The sequence below is a fragment of the Ranitomeya variabilis genome, chromosome 1 (genome assembly GCF_051348905.1).
Source record: "Ranitomeya variabilis isolate aRanVar5 chromosome 1, aRanVar5.hap1, whole genome shotgun sequence".
Taxonomy (NCBI): Eukaryota; Metazoa; Chordata; class Amphibia; order Anura; family Dendrobatidae; genus Ranitomeya; species Ranitomeya variabilis.
In genome coordinates, this window is record NC_135232.1 from 662,752,384 (window position 1) to 662,770,869 (window position 18,486).

Sequence of the window (18,486 nt, forward strand, 5' to 3'; positions counted from 1 at the left end):
TATAGCCCACTGAATGAGAGATAGCACACACAGCAGTGGCACACAAGCCCTGACTGAGGCCAATATTTTTCTCCCACTGATTGATGTAGTGTTTTTGTGTTGAGGTAGATTTTAGAACACAAATCAAGGAAAAAAAAAAAAAAATGCTTTCTATGGCCCACTGAATGAGAGAGAGGTGGCACACCCAGGAGTCAAGACTGGCACACAAGCTGAAAGGGCAATATTACTCTCCCACTGTTTTTTTATGTATTTTTTGTTTTTTAAGGGAGACTTTAGAAACCCAATAATATTTAAAAAAATAAATAAATAGGCTTTCTATGGCCCACTGAATGAGAGGGAGAGAGGTGGCACACCCAGGAGTCAAGAATGGCACACAAGCTGAAAGGGCAATATTACTCTCCCACTGTTTTTTTATGTATTTTTTGTTTTTTAAGGGAGACTTTAGAAACCCAATAATATTTAAAAAAAAAAATAAATAGGCTTTCTATGGCCCACTGAATGAGAGGGAGAGAGGTGGCACACCCAGGAGTCAAGAATGGCACACAAGCTGAAAGGGCAATATTACTCTCCCACTGTTTTTTTATGGTTTTTTTTTTTTTTTCAGGGAGACTTTAGAAACCAAATAATATAAAAAAAAAACCCCAAAAAATAGCCTTTCTATGGCCCACTGAATGAGAGAGAGAGGTGGCACACCCAGGAGTCAAGACTGGCACACAAGCTGAAAGGGCAATATTACTCTCCCACTGTTTTTTTAGGTTTTTTTTTTTTTTCAGGGAGACTTTAGAAACCAAATAATATTAAAAAAAAAATAAAAATAAATAGGCTTTCTATAGCCCACTGAATGAGAGATAGCACACACAGCAGTGGCACACAAGCCCTGACTGAGGCCAATATTTTTCTCCCACTGATTGATGTAGTGTTTTTGTGTTGAGGTAGAATTTAGAACACAAATCACGGAAAAAATAAATAGGCTTTCTATGGCCCACTCAGTGAGAGATGGCACACACAGGGATGGCACTGTAGCAGAAATGCCAATCTTAATCTCCCACAAAAAAAACAAAAAAAAAACAGGGACTGTCCTACAATTACTATCTCCCTGCAGTAATCTAAGCCAGGTATGGCAGGCAGCAATAGGAGTGGACTGATGCACAAATTAAATAAAAAGTGTGGACAAACAAAAAAGATAGCTGTGCAGAAAGGAAGGAACAAGAGGATATGTGCTTTGAAAAAAGCAGTTGGTTTCCACAGTGGCGTACACACAGCAATACAGCTATCACGGAGCCTTCTAGGGCAGCCCAATGAGCTACAGCGCTGAGGGGAAAAAAAATAAAAAATAGCTTCCACAGTCCCTGCACACCGAAGGTGGTGTTGGACAGTGGAAATCGCTGCAGCACAAGCGGTTTGGTGGTTAGTGGACCCTGCCTAACGCTCTCCCTGCTTCTGACGAAGCGGCAGCAACCTGTCCCTAAGCTCAGATCAGCAGCAGTAAGATGGCGGTCGGCGGGAACGCCCCTTTATAGCCCCTGTGACGCCGCAGACAGCAAGCCAATCACTGCAATGCCCTTCTCTAAGATGGTGGGGACCAGGATCTATGTCATCACGCTGCCCACACTCTGCGTTCACCTTCATTGGCTGAGAAATGGCGCTTTTCGCGTCATTGAAACGCGACTTTGGCGCGAAAGTCGCGTACCGCATGGCCGACAAGCACAGGGGTCGGATCGGGTTTCATGAGACGCCGACTTAGCCAAAAGTCGGCGACTTTTGAAAATGATCGACCCGTTTCGCTCAACCCTAGGTCAGTGGTAAAGATTAGCGCGTCATGAACTGTACTTAAAAAGCTAACATATTGCATATTTTCTGGTCATGTCCTAAAACAATCAACCTGTGGAAAGAAGTAGCTAATTTATTGAGCAATATTAACAACTCTGTAGTTGAATTGTCTCCTCAACTGGTTTTGTTCTCACTTGATTCAAATCGACTTCTCCCCAAAATTAAATATCTCGCAATTCATCTACTTGCTGTAACAAAAAAACTTATAGCATCTAAGTGCAAATCAATAGATGTTCCCTCCATTTCAGAAATAATGAATCTAATGTATACCCATAATTCTTTTGAACATTCTTACGCTCCAAGAAACAATTCTTTAAAAAATACTATTCCACATGGTCATCATGGAACCTATTTCTTTCCTCAAGTCGGAATGCCCCCTTTTAGGTTAAAAGCTTTATTATTTGCCAAGAAGTACAAGTACAATTACATATTTAACAAAGCAAATTGAAAATTGTTTTATTATAAATATTGTTTCAATAAGGATGATCTTTTCCCCTGTCCCTACTGTCCACGTTTATCTGATCCAACCTTCTCATATCCCCTTTTCTTTCCTTACCCTTCCCCTCTACCTTTCTTAACTTTTCCTTCCATATTCTTTTCCTCTTGCATTAACCTTTTTCACTCTGTTGATTTTTCTTTGAGTATATCTTCTTATTTACTTGTTTAATAGAACAAGTTTTACATCACTATGTTATGTTTTATTACTCACCTTATTGTCTATAACTTTATTCCCCTTTCTATAAATTGTTAAAAAATCCCATAAATAGGACCCAATTTGACTTTTGCTATGGAGTCATTATTTTATGGATGCCCCTCAGTGCATACGAAAGATCAGACTGTTCTAGAAATTTGTTTCAGCTGCCTCAAATCACCCTGGCTTAAAGCTGGCCACACATGTAAAAATATGATCGTTCAAACAAATTATCCCACCATAAACATTGTATACCTATTAAAAAAGAGAAAAGCTGCTTAAAGTGAAAAGTTGCTTTAATCAGCTAGTCAAGCTATACACAACTAGTTTAAATTCCAATGTGACAGGTCCTATTTTCTAAAGCCAGAAAATTACCGTTTGCTATTATGAACAATCGCCCACATAAAATTATAAAATTATAAAAAGATGGTAGGCTGAATATGTTGTCTACTTTTATCTGCGTATGATCAGCTTTGCAAATTGTTTCCCTCATATTCATTATCTTAGCCTCAGTTTACAAGCAACTCCACTTCAAGGCCCCTGGGCCACACGCTGCTCTACATAAAGTTACACCTAGTTTCAATAGCATTTTTTTTCTTCAATTCCATATATCGTGAGCCCCTATCACCTTGATTTATGTAATCTACTATTTGCATGTTACAGATGTTTTGGCTTCTTTTTTTGTTCTACACAGTATCTTTTAGCCACAGATAACTATTTCACATTCTTTATCCATTTCAGGTATGATACTTTAACACAGCTTTCACACGTGCTACATTGCACAATCTCTTTGCTGCATGGACAATTACCATGTGGGAATATTGCATTTCATGAATTATTTTTGGGGCCCATAGCTTCCACAAATGGAAACAAATTAAAAGAATGTGCCATACACTAAATTACTGTAGGGGGGTGGTGCTGTTATGGACAGTAAGGAACAGGCTGCCACTTTAAGAGACAGCACCGCCTTGTCTGGTGTGATGGAAAGTTCTGCTCCCTCCTATAATAGACTGTGTAAATGAACTGCCCTGGGCTAAGGGGAGGAGTTGTGCCTTGAGAGTGCAGCGCCCCAGGATCCTGGTCGTTGCAGTAATACCATTCTCCTCTAGGGGGGAGTGATGTTACGTCTGAAGGCAATAAAGGAGATCTCTTTACCAGGTATCACAAACCACACAACACACTTCACACTCCAGCCCACCAGGGGGAGCTACGCTCCTATTAATAGGGCACTCGTCACAATTAGGTAAAACTGGTGGTCTGGATAGGAAGTTAGGCAGAAGCTGACTGGGCTTCACCCAGGCAGCACCCTGTCAGGCAGCCAGAGGGGAAGGCGGAACATCAAAGGGCTGCAAACAGAGAGGTCCCTGACAGGGGTTGGATCCTATCAGAGGCCTAAACAGAAGGCCACGGAGCTGCACCTGCCCCACGTGCGGCAGCATCCTATGAAAGAGACAAGAGCAGCGAATTGTATTGCAGAGGGTGAGAAACAAAGTCATAGCAAAAGGAGAGGAAACCAGAAGGAGTTCTGCCCTGCAAAAGGCTGCCTCTTTTCTGAGGTGCAGGATCCGGTAGCCGGAACACAGAGGGAGTAACCATCTCCAAGCCTTGCTCCAGAGACCAGCAGGACAGCTAATTCCATATTGGTTGCCCGACCCATACCCAGGAGGCATGGTGGCAACTTGTGGGGGCCGGGGCGTGATAGAGTCCCTGTAAAAAGCCTCAGGCCACCAGTCATATGGGTTTGTCCTATCCATTTCATCAGGGGGACAGAGGGAAAGACATAACATCTAGTACACCAACATCAGACAGAGAGAAGACATCAGAAACATCCACGACAGTTGTGAGGACCTTACCGAGAAGCTCAGAAGGGAGTTACTACAACACCCAGGTGCTAGAGGAAGGCTACTGATTTCCACCTGGATAAGGGGACTCTAGATTTGCCTTCAGACCAGCCGGACTCTGCCTACCCTGTGGTCTCTACCCTGGACTGTGGATGCTGAAGCCTTCAGTAAAGGTAAAGAGATTGCAACCTTGTGTCCTCGTTATTCACTGCGCCTCACACCATCCACCATCTACACTCTGGGAAGCCCTGGGGATACACTTCACCTGTGGGAAGCAATACCATCTAGCTGCCATCACATCACCCCAGCGGACCCCTAAGCAGCGTCGGTCACCCTGAACAAATACCACAGGCGGCGTCACAAACATTATCCCTTTAAAGACCTTTCCCCCATTTACAATGGACATCCCCAGGGCCCCGGACCGGGTCAGCCACCGTGATATCCCCACCGAGAACCGAAGGACCCGGTGCAGAGTACCCCATTGCCCTGCACGGGGGCGCTCCAAGAGTGTGTGAGCAGGAGCTGCTGCAGAGAATGTCTGTGCTAAGCTTGTACCTGAGAAAGAGGTCCCACAGCCTGGGACGGAGTGGACTTGTGAAATTGGATGGACTCTTCGGGTGCAGCGAGGGTGGCTGTCCTGTGCTAGTTTGAGAAGCTACGAAGATACCGAGAAAGAGATTTACAGTTTCCAGGAGCACCTCCAGGACCCAGAAACAAGGAGAAGACCACGCTTCACGGAGCTGGCAGAGAGCCATGTGCACCACCGTACTAGACTGTTGGGGGCCCCCGGGACTGGATCTGAGTCCCCAACATCACCATGAGTAGTCAGGGCCTAGTGTAGGCTTCAATAAACAGAGCACGGCAGCCATGTGGCCTGCTTAGTAGAGGCCAGGGAGGCTATACGTAGAGTAGCATAATTCCCCCCATCCCCCGGCCATCGCTTCATTACTGCATTACACCATCATGTGTTCAATGCAAAATCCGTGTTTTCTTGTTTGTTAAAAAGTAGAATTGTTTTTTATCTTTCAATACAGAAAAACAACCTTATTTCTGGTGTAGAGGAGCAAGAGAAAATTGATGACATTTATAGAACTAAAGGAAGGAAGTCCTCTCAAGGTCCAGACTATAATGCAAGTAGAGATCTGAAGATCAAACAATTTTAACGGAGGAGATAAAATTAGACTAAGATCAGGCTCAATGATTACTGTATGTTTAGTTAGTGTGTAGTTCACGGTTATTGTGCTGAGCAATGTTTGTTAATGTGCTAGTTTTTCCACACCTAAGGTCTGCATGGAAAAAAATCTCAGTATGCCTTAGTCTGGTCCATAATATGGATGAGAACAGTGAATGTAATGTGTCTAATGGCAGGCAGCTCCTGCACCCGTCAACAGTGTGGACAAGCTCATATAGCTGCAACCGTGACTACCCCAATAATTTCAGTGCTCATCTGAACCCAGCCTAATAAGTAATGAAAAGGTGTGAGAGAGGTTTGGACTACTTATGTACAGTAGAGTATTCAACAACATTGTGAAAAAGTATGTTTCACAATGTGGATTTTTTTTGCCATATCGCAAAGACTTAAAAAAACTAACAGGCAGGTAATTGCTAACAGAGTCAACTACCTGCCTGTTTTACCCAGCATTGGTTTAGAACAGTCACCGACTGCTGCTCCTGTCAGTGATTCAGCTGCTCTGTCTATGGGGAGTGACTTCCACTGTCATGTTGACTGAAAACCAGCTCCCCGCAGTTAAGCAGCGGGGAGCTTTAGTCTTGGTCCAGTGTGAGGATGCTCCAATGACTTATCCATGTCTAGAGGGGTTTTCCAGGTAAATTTTTTTTTACTTTGGACCTAAAACTGACAGGCAGGTATTTGCTAACAATGTCATTTACCTGCCTGTTCTACGCAGCGGCAGGTCAGATCAGTCATCGAATACTCCTGCTGGTGTTTCAGCTGCTCTACATCAACACAGCAGCTCTCCTTCTGGGCTTCTCTATCAATGGGGTGTGACTTCTGAGGTCGTGCTGATTGACAGCTGGTTGTCAATTAGCATGATGTCAGCAGTCAAGCCACATCAATAGAGCAGAGCAGAAGAGAAGCAGCTGCTCTGTCAACTTGACATCAGTGGAAGCCGCAGAATCGCTGGCAGGAACAGTTAGTGCCAGAAGAGGTCTGCACTGGGCGAAATAGGCAGGTAGTTAGCATCTACCTGTAAGAGTGGTATACTGTTCTTCTGCATTCCTGCCCCTGCAGACAGCAATCATACCATGTGTATAGTGTCATGCAGTTTTACATACATTGTGTTATGGTAAGGTACCATGACTATTTAATGTAAAGTGTTAGGAGGTAGTAATGGCCAACACTATAACAGCTTTTAAAAAAGGGCTGGATGATTTCCTTGATACACATAACTTTGCGGGTTATAGCTAGATTAGTGACAATATGTACAGTTGGTGAAGAAAGGTTGAACTTGATGGACCTAGGTCTTTATGCAACCTACGTAACTATGTAACTATATAATATACAATGTGAGTTGTGTATAGTGCGAAGTAAACACAGGATTAGGTATATATTAGGAATAGGACATAACTTTGTGATAAACAGGTAAGGCAAATAGTGATAAGATACAGTTAATGTATAGAACTAGCCCACACTGGGTGGAGACTAAAGTCAATAAAGAGTGTGCAATTCTTGGTAGTGACTCAGATAGGGAAGTGCAATGACAAGGTAAAGTTCAAGTACAATGGGCTGCTAGGGCCAATATGTACTAATTGTTCCAGACAGTGGGAAGCTGTACGGATAACCCTTGCGGACACTCTGGCAAACTCAAGAGCCAAAAGCTCAGTATGGGGGGTCATGGGCGCATGTTGTCCTCTGGTGTACAGGGAAAGATGGATGCGCAACCGCGTGAAGGGCATGTGGCTGGTTCCGGGTGCACTGCTGAAGTGGACAGGAAATTCTTGAGGCTGAAAGAGTCATTGGGCTTAGGGATAGTCCAGAACAAACAAGTTGTAAGTCTGAAGATGTGTTGAACTAAGGAAGTAAGAAATATTAAGTGTTGTGCCCTATCCCCCATTTTCCAAAAGACTTGAACTGACCAGTAAATGTTTGCTTGTTGCAATGAACTTGGTGTCCCCTGAATTGTGTGTGGCAGCTCCTGAGGATGGAAGCCTGGAGACAAAGAAGATCTGTGGCCTACAAGTGAGTGTGATGCACCCCACACCTGACAGCACATAGGGACACTATTTTCCTGTAAAGTGCCAGAGCTTAACAGGATAGCAACTCGGTCATAATTACCCCTCGTGGCCACTTTATATACCTGCCTGTTAGTTCTTAGACCTATAGTAAGAAAATAATATAGTCCCAGATAATCCCTTTAATAAGATCATTCAAGAAGCTCAAACTAGTAAACTGCATATGAAAATGCTGCAGTTCTGGTCTTTTATTTGAGAGTATCGTGCTTAATTACCGTATTTATTCCTTATTTTAACAAACAGATACCATAAAATATTTCTGTATACTTACTCTTCTTTTTAGTGGTCCCAGTCGTGCAGTCTTGGCATCTTGGGCTTTATAGGTCAGCCATAGGCCGCTGTGTACATGCTGAATGAAGCAAATGGAATCCCCATACTTAATCTCGGCAACACCCATTCCATCAATGTCTCGCTTTGGGCCAGAGTCCAACTTTTCCTGCATTAAGAACAAAAGGCCAGTGAACATTATCCAAAACCATTTATTTGTGTTTATCACTGGATGTTTTACGTTAACGTGAATTTAATTTGGTGAAAAGTAAGCAAATCAACAAAATGTGAACATTTGCAATTAAAAATACTTATGAAAAATAAGTACAAATGGCAAAGCTATGTAGGGATCATCAGAAGCAGTTATGTACCTGTCCTACACAATGTGTATTTTTGTACCACACTTCTAATAAACCCCAGTGGGTATGTTGTGAAGGCACACAGAAATTGCAAGGATATCCAAAGTTTGCTCATTTGACTCTAGCTGTATAAATATAGTCCCATTAACACGCTGAATAAATTGGTGGTCTGTGACTCATTCTTTGCTACGAAGTTGTTCAGATAAAGCAGGCCAGCAAAGACAAAGACGGTGACCTTTACAGGAACATGTTAATTATACAGAGTTATATTCCATAAACTCCTCCTCAACAATGTTTTATTAGTAATGCCAAAAGCCTGCAGTGCGTTACCAAAATTAAGATAGAGAAGTGGCTTAAAAAAGAGCTAAATGACATAATAACAGCTCACTATTATAGTATGCAGACTCCTGCAGTGCATGGTCACTCCAGGTGAGCAAGTTAAAGACTGTGAATGATTCCATGACAATATCTACATTTTCAGCTATTTATTCCATCGCTCCCAAACCAATTTCTGGCAAGTGAAAAAAAACTTTAATGAGGTCCGTCAGGACAGAATGACTGTTCCAACTAAGTATCGCCGCTAGGTACACCAAGTTGTGATCATTTATATCCACCTTCCCACCTGCTTGTTTTTACTGAATCTCCTCCCTCCTATTCTTTGATTGACAGTTCTGAATTCATAGAGCCAGAAATGGGGGAGATGGATTAAAACCAAGCAGGTAGGAAGGTGTATATAGATGACTGTCTCCGTCATGAAGCACCGAGTGCCTGTGCTTGGTTTGAACAGTCATTCTGTGCTGATGGAGTTTCTTTAAAAACAAGTACAGGCATTGAGCCATGAACAGCCTTCAGTGTTTCTATTTCGTTCTCATCATTACTTCAGGCATTATCTATTATCATTATATTAGGCTTTATCACCGACAACATAAATATTAATTTTAGATGCAGCAGAAAGGTAAAATAAATAAATAAATAAAGTAGCTTTGGCTATTTCAATATCCTTGTCAGCTTTGCACAATGTGCAGCAGGTATGGTTGGGAGACTCAGTTCTTGAGGTTTGGGTTTGTAATGAAAACCACAATATTATGAATGTTAAACACCAGTTTTGCCACCTGAAGGAAAATTGCAAAATATTGGAAAAAATTAAAATAAACACTCCGAGCGGAAATAAGTTTGCACTCAGGCTTAATAAGGCTCCACAATTTTCAAAAAAAGCTCTTTGTGGCCGGAATCATACACTATGGGTAAATATATCCAACAAATACTAGTTACATAGTTACATAGTTATTAAGGTTGAAGGAAGACTGTAAGTCCATCTAGTTCAACCCATAGCCTAACCTAACATGCCCTAACATGTTGATCCAGAGGAAGGCAAAAAAACCCCATGTGGCAAAGAGTAACTCCACCATGGGGAAAAAAATTCCTTCCCGACTCCACATACGGCAATCAGACTAGTTCCCTGGATCAACGCCTTATCAAGGAATCTAGTGTATATACCCTGTAACATTATACTTTTCCAGAAAGGTATCCAGTCCCCTCTTAAATTTAATTAATGAATCACTCATTACAACATCATACGGCAGAGAGTTCCATAGTCTCACTGTTCTTACAGTAAAGAACCTGCGTCTGTTATTATGCTTAAACCTTCTTTCCTCCAGACGTAGAGGATGCCCCCTTGTCCCTGTCTCAGGTCTATGATTAAAAAGATCATCAGAAAGGTCTTTGTACTGTCCCCTCATATATTTATACATTAAAATAAGATCACCCCTTAGTCTTCGTTTTTCCAAACTAAATAGCCCCAAGTGTAATAACCTATCTTGGTATTGCAGACCCCCCAGTCCTCTAATAACCTTGGTCGCTCTTCTCTGCACCCGCTCCAGTTCAGCTATGTCTTTCTTATACACCGGAGACCAGAACTGTGCACAGTATTCTAAGTGTGGTCGAACTAGTGACTTGTATAGAGGTAAAATTATGTTCTCCTCATGAGCATCTATGCCTCTTTTAATACATCCCATTATTTTATTTGCCTTTGTAGCAGCTGCCTGACACTGGCCACTGAATGTGAGTTTGTCATCCACCCATATACCCAGGTCTTTTTCATTGACGGTTTTGCCCAGAGTTTTAGAATTAAGCACATAGTTGTACATCTTATTATGACATGCATGACCTTACATTTATCCCCATTAAAGCTCATTTGCCATTTATCAGCCCAAGCTTCTAGTTTACATAAATCATCCTGTAATATAAAATTGTCCTCCCCTCTATTGATTACCCTGCAGAGTTTAGTGTCATCTGCAAATATTGAAATTCTACTCTGAATGCCCCCTACAAGGTCATTAATAAATATGTTAAAAAGAAGAGGGCCCAATACTGACCCCTGTGGTACCCCACTGCTAACCGCAACCCAGTCCGAGTGTGCTCCATTAATAACCACCCTTTGTTTCCTATCCCTGAGCCAGCTCTCAACCCACTTACACATATTTTCCCCTATCCCCATTACTCTCATTTTATGTAACAACCTTTTGTGTGGCACCGTATCAAAAGCTTTGGAAAAGTCCATATACACTACGTCCACTGGGTTCCCTTGGTCCAGTCCGGAACTTACCTCTTCATAGAAGCTGATCAAATTAGTCTGACATGAACGGTCCCTAGTAAACCCGTGCTGATACTGGGTCATAAGGTTATTCCTCTTCAGATACTCCAGTATAGTATCCCTTAGAATGCCCTCCAGGATTTTACCCACAGTAGAGGTTAAGCTTACTGGCCTATAATTACCGAGTTCAGTTTTTGCCCCTTTTTTGAATATTGGCACCACATTTGCTATACGCCAGTCCTGTGGTACAGACCCTGTTATTATGGAGTCTTTAAAGATTAAAAATAATGGTCTATCAATGACTGTACTTAGTTCCTGCAGTACTCGGGGGTGTATCCCATCCGGGCCCGGAGATTTGTCAATTTTAGTTATTTTTAGACGCCGCTGTACTTCCTGCTGGGTTAAGCAGGTGACATTTAATGGGGAATTTTTATCACTAGTCATATTGGCTGCCATGGGATTTTCTTTTGTAAATACTGATGAAAAAAAGTCATTTAGCATATTGGCTTTTTCCTCATCCTCATCCACCATTTCCCCCAGAGTATTTTTAAGGGGGCCAACACTGTCATTTTTTAGTTTCTTACTATTTATATAGTTAAAGAATATTTTGGGATTATTTTTACTCTCTCTGTCTCAATCTTTGCTGCCTTGATTTGCTTTTTACAGAATTTATTTAATTTTCTGTATTTATTTAATGCCTCCTCACTACCTACTTCCTTTAATTCTCTAAATGCTTTCTTTTTGTCACTTATTGCGCCCCTTACAGCTCTATTTAGCCATATTGGTTTCCTCCTATTTCTAGTATGTTTATTCCCATATGGTATATACTGTGCACAGGTCCTATCCAGGATGCTAATAAACGTCTCCCATTTTCTTTGTGTATTTTTGTGTCTCAGGATATCGTCCCAGTTAATTGCACCAAGATCCTCTCTCATCCGTTGGAAATTTGCCCTCCTGAAGTTTAGTGTCCTTGTCAACCCCCTACTACCCATCTTATTAAAGGTTACATGAAAACTTATTATTTTGTGATCACTATTCCCCAAGTGACCCCCAACCCTTATATTTGATATGCGGTCTGGCCTGTTGGTTAATATTAGGTCTAGCAGTGCCCCCCTCCTTGTTGGGTCCTGAACCAGTTGTGAAAGGTAATTGTCTCTCATAGTTGTCAAAAACCGATTACCTTTACTGGAACTGCAGGTTTCTGTTCCCCAATCTATTTCAGGGTAGTTGAAGTCCCCCATAATAATGACTTCTCCTTGAGTCGCAGCTTCATCTATTTGCTTTACTAGGATATTCTCCATTGCTTCCATTATTGTTGGAGATTTATAACAAATCCCTATCAGTAATTTATTATTTTTTCCCCCTCCCCTTATCTCCACCCACAGGGACTCTACATTTTCATTAAATTCACCTATATTATCACGCAGGATGGGTTTTAAGGAAGATTTTACATATAGACACACCCCTCCCCCTCGCTTATCTGTACGGTCATTTCTGAACAGGCTATAGCCCTGCAAGTTAACAGCCCAGTCATGGCTCTCATCCAGCCACGTCTCAGATATCCCCACCATGTCATAATTATGCTCCAACAACATTAGTTCTAATTCATCCATTTTGTTGGCGAGGCTTCTGGCATTAGTATACATGCACTTGATGTTACTCTCTGTACCTCTATTCTTTCTTAAATTACTAACTGTTCTAACCCCACCCCCCATGCCACCGCCACCCCCAACTTCCTTATTTGTGCCCAGGTCTCTATCTGCACTATCTTCCCCTCCTATAAAATGAATACCCTCCCCCCCAATCCCTAGTTTAAACACTCCTCCAACCTTCTAACCATTTTCTCCCCCAGCACAGCTGCCCCTTCCCCATTGAGGTGCAGCCCGTCCCTAGCGTAGAGCCTGGAGCCAACTGAGAAGTCGGCCCAGTTCTGCAGGAACCCAAACCCCTCCTTCCTACACCAATTCTTGAGCCACTTATTAACCTCCCTAATCTCCCGTTGCCTCTCTGGCGTGGCACGTGGTACCGGCAGTATTTCAGAAAATACCACGTTGGAGGTCCTTGCTTTCAGCTTGCAGCCTAATTCCCTGAAATCATCTTTAAGGACCTTCCACCTACCTCTAACTTTGTCATTTGTGCCAATGTGCACCATGACCGCTGGGTCCTCACCAGCCCCTCCCAGTAATCTGTCCACCCGATCAGCGATGTGTCGGACTCGAGCGCCAGGTAGGCAGCACACCGTCCGACGATCCCTGTCTTTGTGACAGATTGCCCTATCTGTTCCCCTAATAATTGAGTCCCCCACTACCAGCACCTGTCTGGCCTGCCCTGCTCTCCTATTTCCCTCCTTACTGGAGCAGTCACTCCTCCGGCTTTCAGAGGACATGCCTGGCTGCAGCAGTGCTACCCCTGTACTGGCACCCCCCTCATCTGCCAACTTAGCAAACTTATTGGGGTGTGCCAGATCAGGACTAGCCTCCCTGGCACTCTTCCCTCTACCCCGCCTTCTATCTGTCACCCAGCTAACTGCCACACTGTCCTGCAGCTCCATCCTACCATCCCCCTCCTCATCTATCCCATTGAGCGTCTGCTCTGTGAGCAGAAGACTCCTCTCCATATTGTCTATGGATCTCAGTGTTGCCAGCTGCACATTTAGATCCAGTATCTGGGTTTCCAAATGCACAATGTGCTCACATCTCGCACAGCAGTATGCACCCTCGACCAGCTGGTCAAGGACTGCATACATGTGGCAAGATGTGCACTGGATGGCATTAACAATTGTGGAGCACATTTCCTAATGGGGATTGCACCAGACAGAAACGTTAATTAAAAATAAATACAAAGTATTAATTAAAAAAAAAAAAAAAACAGAAGCAATTCCTCCCTTGGAAACTCCCTGATTCCAAAGTCACTGAATCACAAGTCACACACTTACCGCCGTTCACACTTACACTCAGGTCACACTCAGCTCGTTCACACTCGCTGTGCTGAAGATTTATAGATTTCTTTTTCTCTCTATCTCCCCTCAACAGCAATCCACCTTGCTGTTCAGATGCATTCCTACAAGTTTAAGGTAATATTTAGGCTCCATCCAGCAATATGCACAGTGCTCCATCATCGCTATTGTTATTCTATTATTACGTTCCTTAGCCTTTTTCTTATTCTTTTTAAATTGCAATTGTGTATTGTATTATTTCTTCTAAATTTAATAAAAATATAGCTCCATGGAACCACGATGCATGCAGTGCTAGGTTTGTTGTGTGGCTTATCACCGGCACCGGACAGATTCTACTTGTATTAATATAGTGCCTGCATGTGGTTATTCATCCTGTATGGCACAGAAGTCAAAAATTATAAAAATGTACAAATTTTCATTACTATGTGTTTTTTTTTTATACCTTGCAGGTTTTAACAGTAATCACTATTTATTTACCTTTGATGCTCTGAAACAGAATGCTGAAGACTTGGTGTCAGACTTTGCTCGGTCTTGTAGCACTAATCCTTGGTCCTCTGTCAGCGCCAAATACTGCCCAGTTGTAATATGCCGTAGGCGGAATGTCTGCCCCCATTTGATGTGACTGCCACTCCAACTGCAGAGAGAAAAGGGCATTAAAAAGGGATTCCATCAGAAAGAGTGCAAAAAGCAACTTAGAAAATATATATGGGCACCTTATTCTAAGGGGTTCCACTCTCCATAACGACCTGGCACGAACGCCAGCTCCTCCTGCTTCATAATTAACTTTCCTAGCAAAATAAAAGCACATACATAGGTTTATAAAAAAATATATAATAACAAACATAGTAAAACTGTGAATTTCATATACAGAAATGTCACAGAACTGAATTTGACCAGGGTGGGCAAAACACGTTGAAATGGGCCGCAGTGCTGGAATGAAATTCAATGCCGAACTGACATATTCTTCAAGTGAAAACGTATATACATTTTTTTTGCATGAAAGACGCTGGTTCGACATAAACGAGTAATGAAAACCTTCAATTCCAATCACATCTAGAGAATTTCATTCCAGGACTGCAGCTCATTTCGACGTGCTTCTTCCACCCTGATCAGTATCTTCTGGTGGATCTCCTCCCCCAGCCACAGGGGAGCAGCAGCATTTTCATTCAGTAGCTTTGTGTCACACAACCCCTCCAGGTGTGCACCATACACAGAGGTTGCCAAGCTCATGTCAAGAAATGTGCGCTTGGTTACTCTCTTGCTTGTATATTGGCAGAGTAATGTGCACTATCAGCATTAACACACAGTATGCTGATCCAAGTATAAGATGGTCCTTATCGCACTGACCAATAGGGATAAGAAGCGATACAGAATCTATAAAGTCACTGCACGGAGGTTATTGCTGGTTATCTTGTGTAAGGCATGATTATGATACTATTTCTTATGTTTTATTAATTTTTATCCCACTAAATCCATATTTCCCTTAATCTAACCTATGTTGAGCTTCGGCTGGGTCAGTAGATGGGATTGTCAAACATTCATCATGGCCATGGAAAAAACGGACCACGTGTCCACCGAGAAGATATCCTAAAATAAATAAGAGAATACAATACTACAATACATTTAAAACAGAAAATTAAATCAAAACCCATATTGTGTAACCTGTGGCAAACTCATATCATTCATTAAAGGGCTATTGTTATCTCCAAGATCCTATCCCAATATGTAGTAAGTGTAATAATACCTCCAATTAGAAATGTAATATAGTTCTTCTGATCCACTATGCCACTTACTTCTTGTGCAGGGCATTGCAGTAGCTTAAGTATCCATGCTAATAGTGACAGTGAGTAAGTTAGTTCAGAAGAACTATAATACATTTCTAATGGGAGCTAGTTGCTAACATTATTATTATTATTATTATTATTACTACTAAAGCTACTACATATTGGGATAAGAGCTTGAAGATGGGAATACCCCTTTAAGTTATGCCTAATGTTGTACTCAGGGTCAGTATAACTGCAAGAACAGTTGCAGCGGAGCTTTCCACTTCTCCTTAAAAGCAGACCTCCATATCATTGTTTTCTGTAAACTGTATGGCTGTGCAATTCAGAAACTAAACCCACTCACTCAAGTCTTCTTCTGTGCAAACTTCCTTAAAGAGGATGTCCAGTCTAAAAAGCAAAGTCTGCAGTCACTGAATGTGACTGCAGAATCGAGAGAATGTGCGATGTCACGATTCCCCTGTATGCCCTATGCAGGTGGATGGTCACGTGAGTGCATGGTATGGGATGCGATTTGCAAACTTATTGTCACATACCAGCTACCATTATTCAGCTTCAATCAATAGAAGAAAATTGAGAAAAGCTGGCTTAGACTAGTCAGCAAGTCACTGCCAGTATACAAATTCCATAAATGGGATCATATGACCACCTAATTGCAAGAAGCACACAGGGGAATCGTGACAGCGTGCGCATTGCACACAGTGACAATTGAGAAGTTATAATGTGACTGCAACTTTCTTTGTTGTCAGGCCGCAGCGGAACTTTCAATCTATGTGAATGCTGCAGCCAATCATTGACCTCAGTAGTCGTGACTAGGCAGACAGCTTGAGACCAGTGAGGCTACTGGCTGTAGCGATCATGTATTATAGATGGGACATTACCACTGCAGCTATGCCAACAAGGAATCTCACGAAGCATTAATACAGAAATGGTTAAACTTCAGCTACAGAACAATATCCACATTGGGTTTTTGGAAATCTAAAGTAAGTAAAAAAATAAATAAAAACAAAACAGAAAAACCCTTAAGAACCATGTTTCCTTTCCGTACAGTAAGCAGGCTTCTAATGCTTATATTTCTGAAAGCATCGTGATCAAGATGTTTAATAATTTGTGTAAGAATGAAATCGTGACATTTACTGGCCGCAAATCAAATGACAGACGAACAGCAGAGTTTAAAAAAGGTTACATAGATGTGACACGTATCAATGTGCGTCACAGCCGGTTCCTTAGGGCATTGAGCTCGACATGATAAGGATGAAAACAGAGGGATTCTGCTGCTCCTGTCAATTTCAATGTTAATGGTAGATTTGGCGTTTCAGGCCATTTAACAGAGATGGTGGTTCAGACGAACCCTTCGAGTCTCACAACCGAAGAACAGAGAACTGTAATCACACTGTATCTCTGGGGCTGCAGAACTAAGACTGTGAGATGGACAGAAAGATGAAGTTATTTTATTTCTAGACTTCCATTAAGAGCTCTTCTATTAACTTGCAAATCTCTTCTATTTTTAATTTAAAATCTAATCAGAAGAAAGGTTTACGCTTTAGCAGCATCCTACAAGGTGATTTTTTCCCATAGTTTTTTTAAGATGTAACGTTAAGGGGTTATCTAACTCAGCTTGCTTCTGCCTTTGAGGTGATCGGTACCAATGAAGCTATAACTTCATGCAATAGCTGAGATGCGGGCACGATCGACAGACACCGGGCACATGTTCTATTCTAGAGAACAGGACATCATACCTGCAGATCGTGCATGCATCTTGGCAGGTGTGTGGGGTCTTACTGTCACTGGTAGCACTTATCCCCAACACAGCATGAAGAGGATATCCACATTTAAAGATCTGTCAGATTTTACAGATGTTCAGAAAGACAGGATGCAGTAAAATACCAAGTGACTGTATACTTATCTGATGAAGCATGCTTCAGAGCCACCACTCTGATAGCCCAACGGTCTTTCATAGCGCTTTGTAAGGTGACCACTACAGCCAATCACTGACCTCAACACAATAATGGTAGCATAGTTGTCAGTTGACCAACTGGAATCAGAGATCACCAGAGGATATTTAGAACATCTTAACATCAAGGCTACCTAAAAGACCAACAGGACCACAAGAGCAGCTGGGAATTTACTATGTGAGTATACTTTAATGCAGGATTCCCCATCTCCAGTCCTCAAGAGCCACCAACAAACCAGGTTTTCAGGATTTCCTTAGCATTGCCCAGGTGATGGAATTATCACTCTGGACAATACTAAGGAAATCCTGAAAATGAGATCTATTGGTGGCTCTAGAGGACTGGAGTTGGGGAACACTGCTTTAATGCATCTCCTGCTTTCTGGACATTTAAGTAAGATCTTGGACAACTCGTTTAAGATCCTGGGCCCCTATAAAATTAATTGTAGCATAATTATTTTTACATGAGGAAGAGAAACCTTTTGGGCCCCCAGACTTCAAGGCCCAGGTACATCAACAACCCTGAGTTCCCGATATAGTTAAGCTGGTGACTTAACTTTTTAAAAAAATTCTACAAGTCTTCACAGAATGTAACATTTTAATTACTCTACAAGCCACTGAGGCTTCTATCAAACTACAGAAACATTTTCTAGACATTGGAAGAGAAGTCCCAAGGAAGCCAATAAAGATGAAGTATAGCTGAAGTGGACAACTGATTTGACCGAACAACACTTTACATTACCGTGGCATAGTCCAGGGCTAATGATGAGTATGTACCCCCATTATGTAAGTATGAACCTCACCTTCTTCCACACTGCTCCCAGAGCACGTTGGATGGACATTCCAGAGGGTCTGCATAAAAGACGCATCCACCTGGATGTTGCCCATCCCATTGGATATGGATAGATGCTGTCAGATAAAGTTGAGATAATGTTATGCTATGGCACAGTATTATTAAACAGGAC

General features: G+C 42.1%; 1 protein-coding gene across 11 annotated transcripts in view; it reads right to left on the minus strand.

The window, feature by feature from the left end:
• Positions 1-18,486, minus strand: part of RYR3 (ryanodine receptor 3) — a 978,540-nt gene that overhangs the window by 564,744 nt on the left and 395,310 nt on the right. For all 11 annotated transcript variants that reach the window (XM_077263521.1, XM_077263512.1, XM_077263503.1 and 8 more), the window contains 5 exons: positions 18,325-18,430; positions 15,283-15,376; positions 14,503-14,577; positions 14,267-14,423; positions 7,886-8,050 (listed from right to left, as the gene is read on the minus strand). In XM_077263521.1, coding sequence (XP_077119636.1) covers positions 7,886-8,050; positions 14,267-14,423; positions 14,503-14,577; positions 15,283-15,376; positions 18,325-18,430 — 597 coding nt within the window. The remainder of the gene's footprint in view (positions 1-7,885; positions 8,051-14,266; positions 14,424-14,502; positions 14,578-15,282; positions 15,377-18,324; positions 18,431-18,486) is intronic.